Source organism: Strix aluco, chromosome 1 (genome assembly GCF_031877795.1).
Source record: "Strix aluco isolate bStrAlu1 chromosome 1, bStrAlu1.hap1, whole genome shotgun sequence".
NCBI lineage: Eukaryota > Metazoa > Chordata > Aves > Strigiformes > Strigidae > Strix > Strix aluco.
The window spans coordinates 54,715,792-54,739,558 of record NC_133931.1 but is presented as its reverse complement, the minus strand read 5'-3'; the positions used below and the strand labels follow the sequence as shown (position 1 = coordinate 54,739,558).

Below are 23,767 nucleotides of genomic sequence, written 5' to 3'. Positions count from 1 at the left end.
TCCCCCTCCTTCTCCCAAGGAAAAAAAAATATTCTGAGAAATCCATAAGCTTTGCTAAATGTTCCAATTCGTTTTTTTTTTTTTCTTCCCCACACAGTCGCCAGTTGTGAAGACTGAGACTATCAGTTTCAGTAGTGTTTCTGCTGGTGGGGAAAATCTTGAAATTTCAACAAAGGAAGTGCCCGTAGTCCATACAGAAACAAAAACCATTACGTATGAGTCTTCTCAGGTAAGAAATTCTGCACAAACCAAGGTCTAATTTAACATGCTCTTAAGGAACCCATGTTTCTTCACCCATCTTTAAGTGTATGCTTTAGTGTAAACTGTTGTAAGTTGTTCAAGTATTAAATATTAGCATGAGGAGGATGTACATAAGAATAGCTTACCTGAGGGTGACTCTCATGTCCTGGTGTAGGGCCTTTCAAGAACACTGATGAAACTACAGATTTCAAAGCCCCAGCTTCTAATCTGTCCTTCCAGAAGCAAAGGGGAGTCTCCAGATGCAGAGAGAAATACTGACACATGATCACCCTAACAGCAGTTATTTCCCTACCCTTAGATACTCCTTTTATGAAGAACTGTAGAAGTAAGGAAGTGCAGCCAGTCCAGTTCTTGCCACCCTGTGCTCAGGAGCATGTTTTTGATGATTGGTTTTGTCATTTGGTTCCCTAGGTGGATTGCAGTGCTGACTCAGAACCGGGTGTATTGATGAGTGCACAGACTATCACATCTGAAACCACCAGCACTACAACCACTACACATATCACCAAAGTGAGTCCTCAGAAAACAGGGGGCTTTTTTTTTCTTTTTCACAAGGGTGTATGTTTTCTTAAGTTCAATTCTATTATTTATTTTAAAACATGTACACATGCTTATGCTCTCTGGACAAAATCCTGTCTGTTTTGGGTACCTGTCTTCATTCACCTGTCTTTGCCTATATTGGCTTCATTAATGCATCATCCAAGGACTTGACAAGAGTCCTGAGTGTCATAAACCCTTAGGGTATGTCTATGCAAGCACAAAACCTTGCTGTGCAGAGACATGTGAGTTAGCTGAAAATACTGCCTAGAACTGGAAGCAGTGTAGCCACGTTGGCATCATACAGTAGCCAGGAAGAAATAATTTGCCTGAGCATGAGGCTTCATTGACAAGCCTTTGAGTCCTGAGCTATTATCCCTGTACGGTGTTGAAAACACACGGTAAATCTTTATCACGTAGTCATAACAGGACATTTAGTCAGCTCGGACACCACAGTTGCGTTGCTGGGTGGTGCCATAAGGAGCTTGCCCATAGCCAGACCAAAAGCTTATAGCTGCACAGACAGATGATGTTGGGTCTTCCAAGTTCCATGATAGCATCAAAGTAACAGTTGCTCCCTAAGCAGAAACCCTCTTAGTGCCATGACAGCTCTCCTACCAATATTCACTTGAGGACGGCAACTTTCTGCGCTGAAATTCACCCTTCAATAGATGAGCTATACAAAAGCCATATCACCCTATATGTCCTTCTGAAGCCTGCAGTTGGACTTAACTAGATCCATTCTTTTCTTCATGGGGTGAATTTACCATAAATACCTGCCAGTTTTGACATACAAACGTCTCTCCTGACATGTGTGCAGACTGACTAGAATCATAAAATTATCTGTGTTGGAAGGACCTGTGGAGGTCATCTAGTCCATTCAGAGCAGGCAACTTCAGAGCTGCTCTGGTTGCAGTTCAGGGTTGTCCCCTCTGTGCGTGCTGTTTGAGATAGTTCAGTCCAGTCCCATCTGGGTTCCTGCACTGATCATTCTCTGGATGAGTAGCAGCATTCTTTAAAGTAAGTTACTGACATGTATTTGTCCCTCCCATCTAGACTGTGAAAGGCGGCATCTCAGAGACAAGAATTGAAAAACGAATAGTCATCACAGGAGATGCAGATATTGATCACGATCAGGTAAAATGTATAAACTGCTAGAGACTACCCTGAAGACTGCCAAAGAGAACATTTCTAAACATTGCTTTAAAAGATACTAGTCATACTGGCATGCCTTAAATTAAACTGGATTAGTAGTTAAATCAGTGATGGTATAGTTCATATTTTAATCATTTTCCTCATTTGTAAATTGTGTAATATCTCATTAATCTCTCCACCTTGCTACTGATCATGCATGTTCCACCTCCTTTTTGTTTTTGCCCTTCTGTGGTTTCCTTGGGATAGGCGCTGGCTCAGGCAATTAAAGAAGCCAAAGAGCAGCACCCTGACATGTCAGTGACCAAAGTAGTGGTACATAAAGAAACAGAAATCACACCAGAAGATGGGGAGGATTGACCACAGGTAAGAGGACTAGATGATTTTCCTAGGCATTTACTGGGCTGGCATGTTGCAAATGTTGTTTTCCTACCATAATTCACCTCTAACTCTGTGCTTTCTCTCACTGGCATTTGCAAGTTGCATTTGTGCTGGTTATCAGTTCTGGTATTTGGATGTAAACCACATTCAGCTCTAAACATCTTCCTTTTAACGGTGCCAGCTGGAGAAAGAGAAACTACTCATTTGCTTTTGTTGGCTCTCTGGAAAGTCCTCATTGTCCATGCTTTGATATAGTCTAATTTTCTAATTCTGAAGTCAGAAAAATCTGTTGTCTGCTTTTATGTCATTTAAGAACAAAAATAATTTGTTCTTAAAGGTATGCATTTTGTTTACAAATGCTAAGGGAAGAACCTACAACTGCTTTTTAAATCTCCTGTGCAGATATGTTGCAAATTAAGCTTTAATTCCTAACTTGCAAAGATACGGTCCAACTTGCTTTTGATTTTTCTTTTAAACCCAGTGAATTAGTGTGTCAGTATTTGGATGTCTTGGCTTTCTTGTATTTGAAAGAACATTTTATGTTTTAAAGCAGCATTGTTTATCAGGGTGAGATGATAATGCAGCTTTTCTCGTGTCAAGCTTTTTTTCAGTAAAGGCATGCTCTCCAACTGTGGCTGGCTAAGCAGACGTCTTAATATTACTATATTTATTCTGTGTGCAAAAACATGTCATGCATACTAACCTGCTATGCAAAAGCTGTTTAATGCCAGCACCATTGCACAAATTGCTTTGAATGATGTATGCAGAAGGTGAAAAAAAGCTGCTTGTCTGATTTGTTTAAATTGGTAGCAGCATTTTATTCTTAAAACAATACATATTCCCTAGCACTTGGTGTAAGTAACAGAGTATAATGCACAGCACCTTTTGAAGCTGTTTTGCTCTCCTGCTTTTGGATATACAGACCCTAAAGAAAACTGAATTTCAGTATCTGTTACTTATTTGGAAGATGGAACCAGTCACTGAGGAGTGAGTAGCTGTGATTCTTGTGGTATTCTGCTAATTGTTTCAGAGACAGCGCAATGTGACTTGCTTAAAAGTCTATTGATGTCACTAATTCTTTCCATTGGCGTCAGTGGACTTTGGATTTGGGCCAAGTTGCATATACTGGGATGATGCCGTTTTCAAATAGCTTTTGTTACACGAACAAATTGACAAGATCTCTTTTGCAAATTTGCTTCAAATAATTAACTCACTTCTCTTTCCTACAGGAATAACCTAGATTGCATATGAATCCAGACATGCACACCAGTAGGAATACGAGAGCCTATACGGAGTCTCAGTTCCAACCTGACTGACTTGTATCTGTCTATGGAAAATTTCAGTACAGAAGAATTGACCTTGACCGTTAATAAAGAAACTGGCAGAGATACCTTCCCATAGAAAGCAATCTGAATCAGCAGCAGTTAAACAATATTGCATGAAGCAACGATAAAATTACAGAGAAGCAGCATTTTTAATTTTCTTAAAATGTCTAAGTTTTCAGCTATACCTGCACGTTCATAAACAATATAAACAGTGATCTCATGTAACACATAAACAGTTCATGCCTTTCACAGTTTATGAAAGTCTAAACAAATTAAAATTTGTTAGGTGGCAAGCCTTTTGTTTACAGATATTGTAAATGAAGATTACCCCCAAAATGCTAGAAGCTGTATAGGTACTGTGTATAATGTTTTACCACACATTAGATGTGCCAATAACACAGTTTATTCAGTAAACAACTTCAATCTTATATTTGTTTCATCTGGTTTTATTACTGCCCGATAAACGATGATGGATCTTTACTCTTCTCAAAATATTTAAATGCTTACAAAGTGTGCTTTGTATACCTGACTGAATACCTTACGAGGTAGTAATGATTTTAGTATATTAACGATTTTTGTCAGCATTGTTCAGAGTCAGCTTCCAGTCACCCTTCACAGATCCTAACCTTGTAAATTACATGTAGTTATTTTGGAGAAAAAAATCTGTATTTTACTTAGTTTGCAGCATTAGAAAATTATTAATCTGAAATAACCGTGATGGTTTTCTATTGATTTCCCTTTTGTTCTCAGAGGAAAAAAAGGAAAAAAAAAAATCTGTTTGAGAATCTGGTCAGCAATTTACAATCTAGTTCAGAGTCAAGCCTTAACCTGTACAGAACGTCCACTGAAAACTCGTTAGTGTCCAGCTATAATACCCACTGAAGGGATAGCATCCATTACACTGTCAGCTGCATCACAACACATGGTGAATGTATGTTTCTGCATAGTGAAATAAAAGTGGTAAATGCATCCAAAATCGTATTGTTCTGTGTCTAAAAGCACCTAGTGTTCTTTAATATTCAAAATGTTAAGTTACTTTTGTAAACAAGACACCACAGGTTTTACTCATTGGCACAGTAGACACATTTTGTCTTCAGTGGCTGACACTGCACTGTGCAGACAGTTGGAGTTAGCGGAGCATCCAAAGGGCTGACAGTGTTCACCTTTGGGCTTATGATGTTTGCAAAGGAAAAGGAGTATTTGGTTCCTTCTGTTTTCTCTGGTTGTGTACTGTTTCACTGAAGCTAAATGAAGGATTTTGTGGCTGCTTAGAAAGCAAAGACAAGTAGCGCTTGATTCAGATCCACTCTCTTCATGTACTTTTGCTCTGAAACATGGATAAAATCCTCTTCGAAGCAGTACTTACTTATCTGTTCCTTTTTCTTGCTCCTTTGCCACATCTCGTTGACGCTGCCCTGGTAGTTCAAGAGAAATTAATAACAATAAATTCACTCTTCAATATCTATTTCTTTGCAGGATTGAAAGAAATGGGTACAAGCAGACTTTTCAGGACATAAAGGGCCAAATTTGCCCTTCGTTGTTTACACGGAGCTCCCTCACATTGAAGTCAATGGATTTGGCTTCAGTGGAGAGCAGGATTTGACCCAGTGACTTGTTAATAAATGTTTATTTTCTTAATTTAGAAAGAAAAATAGTATATATAGAGCGAGTAACCTGTAGATAATAATTAAAAGTAATATCTCGAGGCTTTTAAAGCTTTGTCCTTAGTCTCTAAAACGTCTTCCTTCCACCAGCCATTCTTCATGCCTTTAATCCAGAGTGCTAACTATGTAACTCCCCCTACCACTGTCATTGCTTACCTCTCGCCTAATGACCGACACAAAGATCACGGTCTGTTGTGATCTTTGATTGACCTCTCCTCCTCCTAGTTCAAGAGCATCTATGTTCTCAGCCCCCTCGGTGACGGTAGGCTCAGCTCTCTGGTGCTGCCAGCGCCCGGCGGCAGCCAGGGGTGGAGGAGGTACTCACCCTGTGTCTCAGCAGGCGGCATGCCAGGTTCTCGCTACTGCATCAGGAGTTTAAAAATAGACTCTGAAGCCATATTGATCTTCCCTCAGGTGCCCCTCATGTTGTCAGCTAAGAAACAGCATTGTATTACCTCAGAGAGATGCGAGGCGATTGCACAGCCTTCTCTCCAGGAGTTAGCGTTATATTTTAGCATGGCTTGAGGAGATTGTACTTTGGTAATACTGCACAGTATGTACGCTGTCTAAAGATACTGTATAGTAAGAAGTTAGTCTCCTTGGAAAGGACACTCACAGCTAAGATATGGCCTAAGCGTATGCGAAGTATGAGGAGATGAGAGTGGACAGGCAAGGACATCTCAGTGCCACTGTTGGCAGTGGACCCTTGTTTGGGGGATGGTTTGGGGGATAGCTTTGGTTGTTGTTAGAAACTGTTTCTTGGGTTGTCTGCCTAATGCTGTGCCACGTGAAATAAAGAACACCTGCCTGTTTCTACCAACCATCTTTCGTCTCTGTCTCTTCTCATTTATTGTTGGTCTTTGTCCAGCTTCTTGACACAAAACGGCTTAGAAACCAAACTATCAAATACTGCGTTACTTGAAAGCACCGTTACCGACACAGACACGAGTACAGGAGACAGCCTCGCTGGTTACAACTGGAGTCACAGCTTCAGCCCCATGAGAACTGGCTGCTCTGCACCATTGAGGTAAGAGTCCAGGATGGCCAAGCAGGGCTCTGCACACCAGGCAAGAATGGGCATAGCAAGCAATCAGCAATTGTGACTATTACAGATAGAGAAAAAATTAATACATTGCCTTGGCATTTTTAAGGCTGTTTGGAATCACTTAACATTTATCCCTCTGAAGTTTTTTAAGGTTGTTTCATCACAAATGGCAAATAATGGTGTTCTGTGCTCAAGCATATTAAAAGAAAAAAAAATGAATGGGCCTCTAAATCCAGATATTAAATCAAAGCAAGGGTTTAACAGCTTAGTCTTACTTCTTCCCAGAGCAGATTTAGGCAGCTGGTGAGATGATGTGGGTCACCTCTACAACAGTTTGTATCTGCTGAAATTGTTTCTTATAAATACTTCTTCATGGCAAATAAATAGGACATTGAGTCCAGGCTTCAGTTTGGCAAACACCCTGGCAAATCTTGCACCAGATTTCTTGCCTTAACCCGAAATAGTTCTGTCAGTTAAGATCACAAGGCCCATTTTCAAGCTTCACCTTTACATTTTCTCTCTTCACAGGTAATAAGGGTGAGGTAAAGAAATATGTTCCTCTTTTTTATACAGGAGCAATAATAGTCCAGGTTCTGCAGAGCTAGGAATCAAATCTTATTTTTTAGTAATTTTCATAGTCTATTCAAAGTTTGTGACATGCCTGAGGCAATGTTGAGATACGTTACAGGACTTTTTTTTATGTTTGTTGAAAACACCAGCAGAACATACTATACACTCTTAACTGTTCTGCCCAAACAAAATCCTGTTCAGTCAATGACATGTTCAATCAAACTGTCTGGCATCATTTTTATGTTGTTAGTTACCACACAGTCAGAGCCCCTACACAGAAAGTCTATCTCAAATGACCAAAGTTCAAACTAATACCAAAGGAAACCCCATTTTCATTTGGCTCTAGTTATTGCAAAGCATTAAAAGGAAAAGTGGTATTTTTCAAGGTACATATGTCCCAAATGGCAGTTCGCTGTTTTGAAAGTTGATCTCAGCTCTTCTATATTGTTAACTTTAAGGAGAATCCTTAAGTGGGCAATTTCCCATTCCCAAGCCTTAGATCCACTTTCTTCTGAAGTACATAAAACAGTAACACGCGGTTAATGAGGGGAGATTAAAAACAATTGCTAGATTCTCTTCTTTCCCTTCCCCTCCATTACGTAAAGAAGCAGATACTGGTTTTCAGATATCTTTCGTTGGTACTGAACGAGTTGACTCTACGGATCTAATCTCTGAGATGCCTTTGCAATTTCTTTTGCTCCTGAAACCCTCTAGTTACAGGCTTTCAGTGTTGATGTTTTCTATGGCTATGTGCTAATGAAATGACACCAAACTGTCCATCAAGTGGAGTAAGACCAAAGTCCTCTCAAACAGGGTCTGGGGCTGAAAGAACATGAAGAAATGCTTTCTACAACAACAGGAGCTGAACTGGACATCGTGCAGTCCTGTATAGATCCCAAGGTATAGTGGTGGTTTGGATGGACTATGGGTGTTGTAATGGATGACGATGAGAAATGCTTACTCTATTGCATATGTTTTTCTTAAAGAAAGAGGAAATGAAGCACTTTTCTTAAATCAATAGATTCCAAAGGCTATCTCAGTCTTACACTGCAAATGATGGTTTTCTCTGTCTTTTGTCATTAGTGTTACACCACAGCAAAGAGGTTGTCCGTGGTTGCTCTGGATTTCCTCAGAGCAACACAAAATACCAGCCTTCCTAATAAAAATTTGGTCATACACTTAAAAAGGCTTATCAATTATGCATCTTTTAGTTCTGTCTCAAGTAAGGATTTAGGTTTAAATAAAGTGAGGCATATTGCTGTTAGTTTTTATATAAAAATGTTTTCCACAAATTCCTGTATTCATTAACGGAACCCAGATTATTCTGTTATCTTGGAAGTACTGTTATCCCTTGTTCATACTATAAATTACTCTAGTTTATGCCATTTGAGTCCTTCATTCTGTCTCCCATTCAACATCAGTCCTGCTTCTCAGCTAGAACTAATGGCTGCTGAAAAGACTGCTAGGAGCAGAATTTCAAAAATCCTTGTTTAAAGGAAAACCAATACGCTCAAATTATGCAAAAATCTCAGTCAACTCCCTTCATGTCATGCTCCCAAACGTGGCTATAACCTCCGTAAATCAGTGACCTCACTCTTGCAGCTGATATGACCATCACACGCTCTAAGTAGGATTAATAGCCTGTCTTTGAGAATAACTACAGTGACATAGAGGGGAAAAGAAAAAAAAAGAGAAAAAAGAGTACTGACACTAGAAATTATTTTTGGTTTTAAACACATTAGACTTTTATTTGTATAGTCCATCAGCTCGTTCTTCTCCAGTGCAGAACTTAAATAAGAACCTTTTTTTTCTTGTTTCTTTTTGTCCAGAGTTTACTGGGAATTTCCTTTAGTTTTCTAGAAGTGTGTTTGCTGTTTGCTTCTGTGGTGAGGTGTACCATGACTCTTCACTTCTGCACACAACCAAAGCTCAGGCAATGATGTAAACTAATCTGAACTGCAAAACGCAGATCCTGGAATGTGTCGAGCTTTGGAGTTGCCTGAATTACAACCCAGGGTGGCATGTTTCTGCACAAGTCCTGCCTTACAGTGCACGTGTTGCTTTTTAAGTACTGGGCGTGTGTTCTTTGGTGGATAATCCTGGGTGACTATAGTGCAAAAAATACAAGATGAGACAAAGCACATTAAAGAGCTCAGGGAAGTGCATGTCGTAAATCATACAACAGAGCAAAGAAAAAAAATTAAAGCAATATATCTGAAAGTACAAAAGGAAATCATTAAGAAACCTTTAAAGCCTCTTCCAGTAGGAAGAGTCCAGCTAATATGATGCTCACTCTTTCCTTAAATCAAGAGTGCTACTAGCACAGATATCCTTCCTTGATGGGTTTACAAGGTTGTTTCTCAGACATACTGTCCAAATTTAGTTGATGGATTTGGCATATGAGGGCTTCTAAAGGCATTTATATTCCTTCAGTCCAATCTCCAATCCATAGACAAACATGAGTTGTTATATAGTCACAGAAATGTTGACAGTTTCACCACTCATCCCTAGAGCTCCAAAATCCCAAGATGCTGTCCAAATACACACACACACACTCACACACACACATATTCCCACAGAACATTGGAACATTGTTTGTTCTAACAGTATTTCTATGAAATCATCCTTGAATATGCATTAGACAATGGATTTTTTTGTTTTCTTTTTCCATTCTAAATGTCATCTGGTGATTGACATGTCACAGGATTATTTTTTTCCTGCAGTCAGATGCAGTATATCAGTACAAATACTTTTTGTCAGATCAATCTATAAAAGTGTGAGTATGTAACATGAAAACACTGCAACATGTGGCCTGCAATCACAGAAATGAAGGACTGTCTTGAATATCTGCATGAGGTGGCCCTGTGACAAGGAAGCTTCTGCAAACTCTGGGAAGACAGCCTGTAATAGTGGCTTGTTCCACCACCTCACAGTTATTTTAAATTTTCTTTGTCCCTTCTTGCTTTCTTTCATATTCTCCAAGTTAACCCATCTGTGTTTGATCTGTCAGGTTCCTCTCTTCTGCATCTTCTCTCCTTTTCAACTTTTCTCCCAGCTTTTGAGTAGACTCCATCTGCTGCTTCTCTTTCCATTCATTCTACTGTTACATCCTATCCTACCTATCAACTGTCTTTAAAGTCTTGCTAGTTCTCTTTGTCCTGCAGTCTTCCCCACTCATCCTTAACAACTTCAACTCCTACAGTGATGATACATCCAACCCCTAAGTGCATATTTCTTTGTTTTCATATCTCTCTTCAAATTTCAGCCTTGGTTCTTCTCATCACTGGTGTCTTTCCTATGACTGATTTTATCGAGCAGTACTCTCTCTGAGGTTTTTTTTATATCCACTTTCTCCCTGTTCAGCCATCATCTGATCTCTTTCAGCATCAGCCTGATCTCTCTCACATTGACACTTGGCCCTTTCATGTTTCTGGTCCATTAGCTTTGATGGGTTGTCATCTGCTTTCAAGCCTTTCAAACCCCATCCCTAGTTTCTCTGCTCCTCTTTCTGACCCGTCACTGAAAAGCATGCATGATGGAAATCCTGTAGATAGTTTTCCTTCAGTACAATAAACATTCTTTTCTCTAACAATGTTAAATGAATTTTCTTCTATTTAAATGAATCCCCCCAAGCAGATAATAATGCTGCCTGTTGCCTCTACTTCTTTCTGCAAGGGCTCCTGCCCATACCTTCCAAAGGGAGCATATTTAAAAAGCAGAATTATTTTTATCACCCTCTCAACTTCTGTCTTCTTCATCCTCAGCTTCCACTTGCCCTTTTCACAGATATTGAAGTTTATTGTCCGCTCCAACTTCTGACAGCCTCCACACATTTTCATGAGTGCATCCCAAGGAATCTTTCTCCTCACAATATCAGGTTTATTTCCTAAATCTTTAGGTCCTCTCATTCTAAAAATGTCTGCTGTGGTCCCCACCAACTCTCAATTTCACATCCATAGCCATGTTGTTAGCATTATCTAGAGCTGCTCTTTCCACTCTGCAGGCCAGCATGTTTTCCCCCACAACAGCTATCACTGCACCTCTGGTTGTCTTCTCCAGGCTCAGGATGAGTACTCTACTGTCATCCTCCATGACCTGTCCTCTCTGTAGACACATACCCCACTTTTCTATCTGAATCCTGTCCTCCTCTCTGTGCTCAGTTAAGTCCTCCTGACTCTCTAATCACTCTTTTAGCAACAGGCTCCCCTTCTTTCACTTCACTTTTCTGTAGGAATCTTCAGAGCTCATGGTGTGAGTCCAAACTGCCTCACTGCGACCTTCCCCATGAATGTGGATTCAGCCAGCCCCTATTTCTGTCTCACTGTTGAAAGTAAGGTTAGTATTGCTTCTCTTTAACCAATTTCTGTGTGTTTACAGCTGCAGCACTATTTAGCAGAAATATTGCTGTCACTCACCTCACCTGTGTGAAGGCAAAATGGAAACACCACCAGGAAGTGTGGTATTTATTAGTGTGTGAGAATAAAGAGGTAACATTATCACTATGTTGACACCTAAACTGCTCTGGAATAAACACCTAGTTTTATTTCAGATGATAAAGAAGCCTCATGACCAAAAGGGCACCTTCGCTGGGGCTCAGCGTTGTAGAGCCTCTGAACTGGAGCTGGTTTCTATCTGATCTGCTCAGAGCAAGGGCTGAAGAATGAGACTGTCTTCTCCCATTCTTGTACACATGACCCTTACATAAACCCTAGGAATGCAGTGATATTATATTATCCATGTGAGGCAGGCTGCTGTGACACAGGCTGAACAAGTCAGGTATCAACTCCCTGATTATGTGCGTTGGCACATTTGTACTGAAATGGTGCATCAGCATTCTTTATTCAGTCATGACACTAAGCTCTCCACTGCTTTTAATGCTGTACTCACATATAAGTCTGAGTGGGTTTAGGAGTAGGAAGAGACAGCAGAAGAGAGACAGGCAGAGCAAAAGCTCTGCCATAGCCTTTTGGATGACAGAAGCCTTGGCTGACACCCTGCATGTTCCATCTGTGTTGTCAAGTACATCAATCATTCCAGCAATTAAAGCTGATGGATGTTGGGACAACAGTAGCACCAGCTGGGTCCCTACCCAAATTTTGTCGTTATATGTCCTTGTTTGGCCAGAAATATAAATACATTGTGGAGACCTGATTCCAGTTTTTCCAGTGAAGTAGGTTAATCTCCTATTGATAACTAACCCTGCAGTGTCAGAAAAGCCACCTGGTGCTGTGGCAGGCCAAAACCCTTTGCCCTACTGATCAGGGAGAAGGTTTTTTGTTATAGGAAACCTAATGTGGCCAAAACAAAAAAACTGCTGGTGATGGGGGGAAAAAACCCTACCAGCTGCATTAACAAAATTCCTCCAACAGCAGCTGTATTGTTCACATGTTATAGTGGGAAAATCAATTCCTTCATGATGTGTGATAGAACTTCATTTGTGCGCCTGGGGAAGATGATGTGACTGAAAGATTAGGTAAGGTGGGAATAGTTCAGTATCAAGAAAGCTGCTTCTTATGACTGAGTCTCAGTAAAGACTTTGCTGTAATGTCAAACTTTGTGCTGTACCTACAGCATTAATTTTGCGCTTCTTTGAGACAAAACAATGCTGACAGAGGGTTAGAAAAATCTTGTGGCTATTCATAAGAGAACTATCATGTGGAAAAAAGAAAACCTCCATATATGTGCAAGTAAAATAAGGGAGTAGTGTTGCAGTAAGGGGTACTTCAGCGTGGCACAGAATGATAGCTAGTGGGTTTTGTAAAATTCTTCCTTTTTTTTTTTGTTTTTTTTTAGGACAATGAGGTAGGGGGTACAGTGCTAATTCAGAACTTCTGTAGAAAGAACACAACCTATTTGTCTAAGTGACACTTGGTAAAACACTAAATCAGCCAAAATGTTGTACCGCAGATGTAATAAAATGTTCACATATGCAATACAACGTATCTCTTCTGTTACCATGTATCCTATAAAAATAGCTTGATGTGCTCTTAGTGTTCATTGCAGCCACAAATTACTAGTGTTGCTGTCTCAAAAAAGAGTATGAATAGTGATGGACTAATATCCATTCACCATCTGAAACAGGCTTTTCATTTTCAAAGGTATTTCACCTTTACAGGCTATTACTTTAAAATCTTGGTGAATAGAGATAAGAATAAAAAAGGCCATTCCCATAATGTTGCTAACTTCCAAAGCATGTTTTCAGTGTATATAGAACTAAACCATACCTTTAATTATGTCTTTAGATACTGACAACTGTCTTATTATTTGATGGTATTTTTAACATATAGCAGGGAGATACTAAAGGAAAGACTGTCTGTATCCAATGCCTGCACAGCTCCAGTTGCTTAGTGAAGTTACTGCTGATGACTCAGTCATGAACACAAATGTCAAGAGGTGTCTAGATTCATGATGCAGTAGTACGCTCATTTGCATTTGTCCCTACATAAACAGGCATGAAACTATAAATTTGTGTGAGCAAGCTCCAAGTAAACACTAAACTAGTAATATCTCCATACCTACATGAAATTATGCAAAGCAGCTATTGCTGAGACTCCAAAGTGATCTGATTGCAGCTATATAGCCTTGACTAATGATGTCCATCTTAAAAACCTTACTTGGTCAGAGAAGACCTCTGTGGGCTCAGCTATGCTGGCAAGTAGGTTTGTTATATATCAACTGGTAAAGCAAATATTATTTGTCAAAATTGATGTGCGTTGTGTTGGCACCAACAATTAAAACTCCCCCATATCCCTCCTGCCTCCAGCAATGTTTTGCTGCCAGAGAGAGAAATAATGATCTTTTGAGACAACAGATATGTCTAAGACTTTCTAATATAGATGCCTCATCCTCTGCATCTGTTTCTTCCCCAGGGGAGGAAAAATTAGACAAAGACAGCACAATTTCTCTCTTGTTTCTCTTGGGAACATACTGATGGATAGAAGTCATAATCCCATGCAGGCTTTGCTTCTGACAGGGCAAGCCTCTGTCTTCAGAAGATGTGGTATTTGAGAGCATTGGATCTGTTGGTGTCTTCTGTGTGGTTTGCAGCAGCGTCCTCACCAGCCTTCCCTCTTCAGTTACATTTTAACTAATGTAGAACTGCAGTGGGGAGAAACCTGCCTCTCCTTGTTCTGCTTCTGCTTTCTATATTCCCCCCAGCTACTCTTTAGTGTTTCTCATTGTATGCATTATTGGCCCCTTGGCACTCAGCACCCACCATTATCTTTCTTCTTAACAAAGCTTTCAGCTTCATCTCTGTCTTTCCTCTCTGGGGTGGAGTCATGGCCACGCTTCACGCTGAGCTTTACTGCTGGTTTCCTGGTAAAAGAAAATAGTGACACAAATCACAAGACCTGAAGTTCTGACCTTACTAGTCTTCTGGATTCAAGCTGCAAAAAAACCCCTACTACTTTGATGGCAGAAATTTTTGTATGCATCCATATCCATGCAAGGTGACAGGGTCACTTTCCTCATGCCTACTTACTTGCCAGACAATACCTGCAGCCTTTTCAGAGCCTGCCATGATGACAAACAGCCCTAGGATCTTTCCACATTATAAATACCCACGTATCGGGTCTCAGTCCCCTTGGTGGATGACTAAGCACTAATCTTTGTGTGAGCTAAACAAAAGTGCATACAATAGCTACCAAAAGAGAAGTTCAAACCTAAATAATCCCCTCCTCCACAATTTTCTATTTTTATATTTTTTCAATGATAGGTGAAACATGTCTATACCCGTTTATCAACAACTATTTCCAAGAATGCCTGCCATCATTCATAGCTCTTCATACCCTGCTGCTATGGCTGATGAGTGGGAATTCACAAACGCAGGGTGTGTTACTGCATTATTGCCAATCATAAAACTAATATTATCCTGAGTTCAACATATTCCATGGCAAATATTAAGGTATAAATTTTTAATCTCATGGCTGATGGAGAACAAGTTCAATATTTTCTTCAATATATTTAATAGGAACTTCTTTTAGGCTAAGCTCAGTCATCTGGTGTACAGAAACACCCAGCTCTCTCAAATTTACATATAGGTGATTTCATCAGTAAGAATATCCCCAGCTCAACCAGCAAAGAAAAAAAGGATATTACCTTTGCCCAGAAAGTTGTAGCAGCTCATGAAAAGCCTAAAAACTATTGGGACCAATGAGAAAAGGCACTTCCTACAGTTCAGCTGTAAGAAAGACATCAACCTCACTAATGGTTACAAACACATTGTGTGTGTCTGAATGCATCTTTTCTTCACTTGCAAATAGGTGCACATCCAGTTCACGACAGCTATCTGCTGTCATTCCAGGGTAGATTCCTCCACGTGCCCATGTTGTATGTTATGCTGTTCAACAGCATGGCTTGTCAGGATCTTGCTTTTGCAGATCCTAGGACTACCAGAACATTAAGAGCAACTCCTTTACTTCTCCATTCTCTTTACTGTTATACATAGCATTTTAAATAAAATTACTGGATAGTTATCAGATCAGACATAGTAAAAACTTATTCTAGGCCTAAAATACATTTGAAAGGCAACTGCCAGCTCTCAGGTCTTTCAGGAGACTGTGTCTGAAGTAATTTCTCTTTCTAGATCTCTCTCTTGGTGACTGTCTTCATTCCTCTGCAGCACTCAAATGGCTGCTAATAATACAACATAGTGCAGCAGTGCTGGAAGCTCAGCAGTGAAGGTTAGATGGCAATTTTCTTGGTTAATTACCATTTTCATCTGATATGCAAGCAAAACAAAATGAGAACTTAGTTGATGAAATTTGCACTTTGAATGACAACAGTGTCACTGTCCTGCACAAGCTCGGTGGGTTCAGCTGCTAGGGTGAATGTGGTGTTTGTAACAGAAGAGGTAGAGTTTGGGGGCACAGCTCTAAAAAGCCATGCTTCAGTCAGAGAAAGTTATCTGTGACTGGCAAGGGTAAACACAGGAGATTAGAGTGTGGATATATTTGCCTTACAGGCCATACAGTATGTTCTCCACGGTAACATCATAAACAGCCAGAAGTATCCTGTGACAAAGACATACCAGATGGGTGGAAAAACTGTCATTTTGATTTTATATTATTTTCTCTGTCTGCCCACTGCAAGTACAAATGAATTAGGCACGGCAGTGGTAGTTGGGAGGCACAGCTTCAAACATGCGGGGCGAAATCTCACAAGGGAGATGTTGTCTCAAGACATGGAAGTGTGTAAAGTGGGTATTAAAGAATGCATATTCCTTTCTACAGTGCAAGACAGGGAAAGAGTTACGACAGATCTAGAAGAAAATATAGCATCTGCCTATATCACACAGATAAACAGAAGTATTTGTCTCTAAAAAGAGATTTAGTTTGGAAAAGAAAGTCTGTAGACCCTGGGGTCTGGGATGCAAACAACGCAAACAAATAGGTCTGAAGGATATAACCCTAAAAGAAGGCATACAGTTGTATAGCAGATACAACAGGTTGTAATGCAAGCAGGAAAAGTCATTTGGAACTGAAGTATTATTATGTGTTTGCACTGTAAGAACCAAACTTGTGAACAGAACTTGCAAGGGATGTAATTTATGTTATTAATGAATTAACAGTCAGAGCCTGACTTGAAACTGGGTGAGAAAAGAGGAAAGGAATTCTGCTGTGGCGAGTTTTGTTTGGGCAGCAAACAGAATTCTGCAAGGTCTTCCCATAGATACAATCATTCAGGTATTTGGTAAACTTCATACAGAATGTATATGTTTCACTATCAGCAGGAACTGCAATTATGTCTTTTAAAGCCTTCTTGCCCTTTAAAACCATAGGTCTCCAAATGTTTCATGAAACTGTTTGTGTAGAATTTCTTTGAAGTATGATCTTGCCTCAGAATTTTACTTCAGAAGACCAATATTCCTTTAAAAGGGAATCTGGCAGTAATCCAAAGCAAATCACTAGAATTATAATACCGGAGCAGCCTCATAGTTAGAGCACAGATTTCCAATGAAAACCAAGGTCTATGAAGACCACAGATGTCTGAGGGCCTGAATTGGTGAAGTTGATTTTACCATGTGAAGGTAATTCATAAGACAAGTATGCTTACTGTTTGAACTGTGTTATTACTTTTTTCTTCCATGGGAAACAGTGCAGATACATATTCTAGAACCTCCTAACCATGTCACTGGGTTTAAGCCAATGTATTGAACACAAGTTGTACATCTGGAATGAAGTTTGCTGACTTATTTCATACTGAAACACAGTAAAAACAGGGGAACTAATAACAAATTAGGTTCATCTTCATTATAGTATATAGATTGTTTTACCATACTGTCTTGTAGACCCAGTCATGGACCAGGACTCCATTTTGCAAGATACAAGACACATACAGAACAAGAATGTGTGTTCTTCCACCAAACAGCTTACAGTCAAACAGTAATGCAAGAAATGACTGGATAAAGACACACAGGTGAATACAAAGGGATATTAGGGATAAAGGATCCCAGTGCACATGACTTATCTACTATCAAGAATTTTGAACAGGGAATTTTTAAGCAGGGCTTGAGGAATACTTTATGGATGTTTATAGAGAATTGCCAGAACAAACACAAGAGTCCCACAATGGACTGATTGGAAGAAAGACTAAGGTAAACTAAGAGGAATTAAGACATGAATTTTGATGGCTGGACTCGTGATAGGACATGATGATGGGCCCAATGATGCAAGAAACTGAACTGTACCAAGGTGGAATGGAACCAAAGATCACAGAGAATTTTATTTAGTGAAGATCCAAATTGGGTAATTATTCCTATGGGGAGTTTTGAGCTAAGCTTATAAGTTGAGCAGAGGTGAGGATGAGGAAATGGGCAGCTAAGGTGGCCCATCAACAAGGAGGTCACTGTCATCTGAGCATGAGGGGCCTTAATAAGGGGAGAAAGACATTCAACAGAGAACAGTAAGTCAAAATTAGAGACAGTGGCCTACAGGGTCCAGGTACTCAGGAATTAACAAGAGAAGAGTCAGGTGAAATCAAATGCTCTGAAAGTCAGAGGAGGTGAGAGTATTTGAAAATAAGATGAATGGAAAGGGAAAGCTGTCACATCCTCACTCTGGTCTTTCTGCACTAGTGATCTTATGAGGGGGAAATGGCATCCAAGCCTTACTTGAGTTATTGCTTTTGTGGAACTCCTGTGACCAACATATTGTATGTTTCAGGAAAAGCAAAGTAATTGGCTGAGCAGAATTCATGGTTAAATTGCTTCTGCAAAACAAGTAAGCAAAAAGTTTTAATAGCATGTTAGAGGACTGCCAGAGAATATTGCTGAATCAAAACAGCCTGCAATGCCTAAGGCTGTTATGATATATTTAGCCTCTGAGTTAGCCATACATAATCCTGCTAATCTTGTAATTATTACAGCAAAACATGCAAACATATATAATAATGTTAACAGTGTAGTAGGTTAACAGACAGCATAAGGATCCAAAGCTCTAACAGGTGTTCCTGACTTGTGTGATGCATGAAATACTTAAATGTTGTAAGCATAAAGTCACTGATTAAAAAACAAAAAAAAGTAAAAAGTGTCATTAACTTGCCAAGCTATATGCTTGTAAGCTAATACATTTACTACCTTTTCTTTTTTTTTTTAAATACAACTACACCTGAGCTTTTCAAGCTAATGGGCCAATAAAGACTGTCTTGGGTTCTCCTGAAACAAGATGACAATTATGTTAGCAAATGAGAATCTTGGAGAATGCACGCTTATATCTGGTGATCTCAAGACAAACAAACAAAAAAACCCTGCTAACTTTCTCTAAATTTGGCTTTGGAGAGAGTAACAACATATCTAAGTGTGGATTGTATGTTGTACATCATCTGACAAGTGCTTGCCCTCCCAAGTGCCAAAGGCTATGACAGAATGTGAGGTACTACAAATGATAAAGATGAAATTATAGTGGTTTCTGAAATGCTTTGTGGACACCATATACCTAAATAGAAGGGCTTCTGCTACTGAAATGAATGGCATCTACAGAACCTATATCAATATAAAAGGTGATGTTTATAGCTGCTGTCATTTCACCCTTGCTTCTGCCAATTTTCAGTCTGTTTGAAAGACTTCTCTGAAATCAGGGCTTGTACACTTAAGGTACCAATCATATGGCCTAAGCTGCTTCCAGCACATGCTAGGACTAGTCCCATAGGCACTGATGGGAGAAATTAAAGGATGGTCTAACAGAAACAACAGCCACATTCCCTCATATGGATGTATTTGAAGCAAGAATTATCCTAGCACTTTGATTTGCTTAAACGTGTATGGAAACCTGCTTGTTGTCATTTTATCAGCTATGCACGCACATAAGGCTAACACAAAGAAATCTGGTTTACTTCCATTACTAAACATATACCTCATTAATACAAGAACAAATCTGGAAATTGCTGCAGTTAGAAAATATCTCTAATTTAAAAAGTGCATAAATAACCCTTATCATTTCAGTGAGTGCTACTATTATGGACAGCACTGGTCAGCATGTGGAAAATTCTGTTTTGACTATGGTAAGCTCAGAGAATGATAGTCAATATGCAATAGCAGTGTACTACACACCTGCTTTATTTGCATGTATCTCCACCTAACAGGTATGAACATCAGCAATGGCTAGTTGCATTTGATTTAAAGAGAGATGATACTTGAGATGGAAAAGGGTACGAAAGGACAGAACCTCTCTTAAAGCACTCTACAGACTTTCCACCAACTTCACTGACATGAGTGTCACCGTTCAAGGATGATCCAGACTGGAAGCATTACTTTCTCTAAACTGGACTACTTGACAGACAGTAACCAGAGCTATTACACTGATACTATGAAAATTGTTCTCCTGTCCTCCCTGTCCCTTCCTTCTTTGACTTATGTTACATACAGATACTGGGACCAAGAAGGTGCTGTAATAACTATTCCTGAACTGTGCATGTATATTGTGTTATTCATGTAAGGTCTTTGAGAAGCTGCTATATCTTCTTCTGCATCACAGCTGGATGATTGGTGACCTCTAGGGTTTTCTGAAAAGAGGTTCATTTTTTAGCATGTGTTTCTCTTACGCATTTCTGAGACCATCTCTGCATTCATGTCAAAATAAAACAGGAAAGAAAACTGCAGAATCTAGAAAGCAGAGAATGATGCTTAGCCATCAACCTTGAACTCTGTGAATAATAAATTTGGACTGAACAGTAAATACAGATTAGTTTAGTTGCCAATGCAGAAAATAATCAGACTGTAGCCAATGCATAAAATAACCAGACTGTAATTCTGCAAATTCTGCTGCACATGTGCTATATGCGATTAATGTAACCCTACCTTATATTGAAATCATAGCACACACCAAGGAAAAAAGGCTTGTTGTTATATTACCATCACAGGCTGTAGTCATATCACTAACAGCTTTGGCTGAGATGTTGGTGGACATTTAAGTCCAAAGTATGCATTAGGTAAAGTGGAATGAGTAATGTTTATGATGACCATAAGGCCTGATTATTATTAATCTCTTTGTACTTGCAGAGACTGAACAATGTTCACTTGCTCCGAGTAATTTGGCAGTCACAGCTGCTGGAAATATTTGTATGTGTTTTGTGGAAAAGACTCTAACGGACTGTGGTTTTAAAACATAAATAATTCAAACCAAGCAAATGTAACTTCTACTTATTTCCATGGGACTAATAATTCACATAAACCTGTAATTTATTGCAAGTTATCTTTCCTGTATTTCATGCAACTTGTACAGGACTGAAGGACACGACCTGATTGTGACTGCAAAGCCCACGTGCATTCGATATCATATATCAGTTTGAAAAATACATACACATATACTGGGGACACAAACAGCTGAAAGAACTTTGGTCAAACAAGCTGGTAAGAAAAGTCTGTTGTGGCAGAAATTTTGACAATCCTGTGGCTGAATAACTAATGCTGCTCTCAGACCAACTCCAACTGTACAACATCATCGCACTAGGAGAAGTGGCACACCACAACCAATTAGCATTCTAGTGTGCAGCAGTTACATCCCATGGCTCTTTTCCAATCTTCCCCATTTATGCAAGCTCTTCAGATTTGGAAAATTCATAGGTTTCCTGCCTCAGCAAGAAGCACTCAGCAGTGCTATATCTTCTTGCTGCAGCAGACCAATTGCAAATTGAATTGTTTGCTGTACCTGTTGCGCTATACCTTTTTTCTGCTGTAGTCATTGCATTTCTCATTTTGGTAACTGTGTTTACCAGTATGTGTAAGGACATATGTTACCCCTGGGGATTCTTGGATGTCAGTCAAATGCATCTAAACAGTTCTCTCAGAGGTCAAAGTCAGATTATTTTGCCATAGGTTAAACATCACCAGCTACAATGTATTGGGATATTTTCAGTCTTCTCCAATGGTAGCAATGCCAGCCTACATCTACTAGGGTGCCCTGAAACACTGTTGAAGAGTGCTGTGCTTAAAGTCAATAGAAAAGCGCGAGCAGACCTGAGCTTCAGAAAGCCATAGTATTAAGTTTTTTGACATTGGACTTCACAGGAAACTAGTTGACAAAAGGAATTGGTGGTGTATGCTCTGGATCTATCTCTGGCAAGACCGGGTTAAAACGAACAAACAAACAAACAAAAAACAAAACAAAACAAACAAACAAACCACAACAAAAAACCCCACAACAAACCCTAGTCACTTTGCTGCGAGTATTCTACTCTGGTAATTCCTTGAGTGAATTGACACAACTGATGCAGTCATATAAAGGCAAAATGAATTGATCTCTACAACGTGAGGAGAATTTAAATTACTCAGTAATGTGAACCCTTGAAAACACTTGTGGCCACCTGTCATACCTGTCACTATGGTCCATACTGACAGTGGAGGAAAGTATTTTGTTGACTATTACATATTATTTGCTCATAACTGCACTTTTTTGCAGTCCAACAAATATTAAGGACTCTTTAACAAGCCTCTGGAAGATGCTGATCAGCCAAGAACAAGTAAAGTAGGAGGAAAGGGGACAGCTGCTTAAGTTGTATTATCTTAAGTTAGTATTTTCTGCACATCATCACTTTGATATACTTATCTTGGGATCTCTTTAACAATTTAGAAAACTGCAGCAAAGCAATTTGGTGAAGATTTTACAGCAAAAGAAATATTGATCATGGTTCAAATCTATTATCCCTATCAGACAGCCCTTTTCCTTCTGGTTATGTTTTTGAATTAAAAGTCAGAACTATTAATTTGGATGTATTCAGGGGATTATTCAAAGTATTTATGGGGGGAAGGGCTGGTATACACAAAGTAAATGATTGCCAACTATTTTTCCTTACCTACAGTTTTCCCTTAATATGACACTAAATTCTGATCTTATGTAAAGCATTTTGGGTATTTCTGAGACGATAAAAATCATTCTTGTCTACAGTATAGATACTTATGCATCAGTAAGGGCTTCTCTGTACCCACGAAATTCCATAACCAACAGTTAATCTCTTTTCATAATAAAATATCACAACAAGGTCCAAGAATAAACACAGGAATTTTTTTTTTCAATGTGGAAAGCAATGTAGTTGGAGCAATGCCTCTTCCAGTAACCTTTATAACCTAAGCATCAAAATGAGCACAGCTTAAGGGAAGAAAGAGAAGGAAACAGAGGTGAGGTGACCAAGGTCGTGAGCTCTTAGGGAAGAATCAAGAAAAGAATGCAGCTTTCTGATTACCAGCCATGGTCCTAATCCATCACCAAGGCAAATACTTTTCCTTTTATGTTACTGTGTTGGGTTTGTGTGTGGCAGGTTTTTGATAGCGGGGGAAGGGGCTACAGAGGTGGCTCCTGTGAGAAGCTTCTTGAAGCTCCCCTGGCTCCAGGTTGGACCCACCTCTGAGCCAATTAGCAACAGTGGCTGCACCTCTGTGATACCATATTTAAGAAGGGGAACCTGAGAGGAGGGGGAGTTGTGAGGGAGATACGTCTGCAAACACCAAGGAAGGCGGGGAGGTGCGCCGGAGCAGAGACTCCCCTGCAGCCCGTGGTGAGAGGGCAGGCTGTGCCCCTGCAGCCCATGGAGGTCACCGGTGGAGCAGATGCCCACCTGCAGCCCGTGGGGGACCCCACGCCGGAGCAGGTGGCTGCGCCCAAAGAAGGCTGGGACTCTGAGGGGCTCTGAGGGAAGGCCACGCTGGAGCAGTCTGTTGCTGGAAAGACTGCAGCCTGTGGCTGGGACGCACCCTGGAGCAGTTCATGAAGAGCTGCAGCCCATGGGAGGGACCCACACCGGAGGAGTTCATGAAGAATGGCAGCCTGTGGCAAGGATCCACGTCAGAGAAAGTGCGTGTAGGACTGTGTCCCATGAGAGGGACCCCATGCTGGAGCAGGGGAAGGGAGTGAGGAGTCCTCCCTCTGAGGAGGAAGGAGCAGCAGAGACAACATGTGATGAACTGACCACAACCCCCATCTCCTGCCCCCCTGCACCGCTGTGGGGGAGGCGGTAGAGAAATCGGGAGCAAAGCTGGGCCCAGGAAGAAAGGAGGGGTAGGAAGAAGGTGTTTTTAAGATGTGGTCATATTTCTCACTGTCCTACTCTGTTTGATCGGTAAATTGGTGGTGGTGGTGTTCAAATTAAATTGATATTCTTTTTTTTTTTCTTCCCAATTGAAGCTCTTTTGCCCATGACTATAATTAGTGAGTCGTCCCTCTCTGTCCTTGTCTCCATCCCTGAGCCTTTTGTTGGATTTCCTCCTCCCTCCTCCTCCCCCTGAGGGGGAAGGACTGAGCAAGCGGCTGTGTGGTGCTCAGTTGACTGCTGGGTTCAAAGCACGAGTTACTCTCTAATGTCTATTAATAATTTACTATTTTAATTTCATGTAAGAAGAT

At 40.1% G+C, this 23,767-nt stretch overlaps 1 protein-coding gene across 16 annotated transcripts in view; it reads left to right on the top strand.

Moving 5' to 3' along the window:
* The window catches only part of EPB41L3 (erythrocyte membrane protein band 4.1 like 3), a 97,178-nt gene extending 91,035 nt beyond the window's left edge, over positions 1-6,143 (top strand). For all 16 annotated transcript variants that reach the window (XM_074821549.1, XM_074821523.1, XM_074821507.1 and 13 more), the window contains 5 exons: positions 98-229; positions 673-771; positions 1,855-1,935; positions 2,200-2,316; positions 3,561-6,143. In XM_074821549.1, coding sequence (XP_074677650.1) covers positions 98-229; positions 673-771; positions 1,855-1,935; positions 2,200-2,310 — 423 coding nt within the window. In that variant the 3' untranslated portion in view covers positions 2,311-2,316; positions 3,561-6,143. The remainder of the gene's footprint in view (positions 1-97; positions 230-672; positions 772-1,854; positions 1,936-2,199; positions 2,317-3,560) is intronic.
* Positions 6,144-23,767: the final 17,624 nt, after the last annotated feature.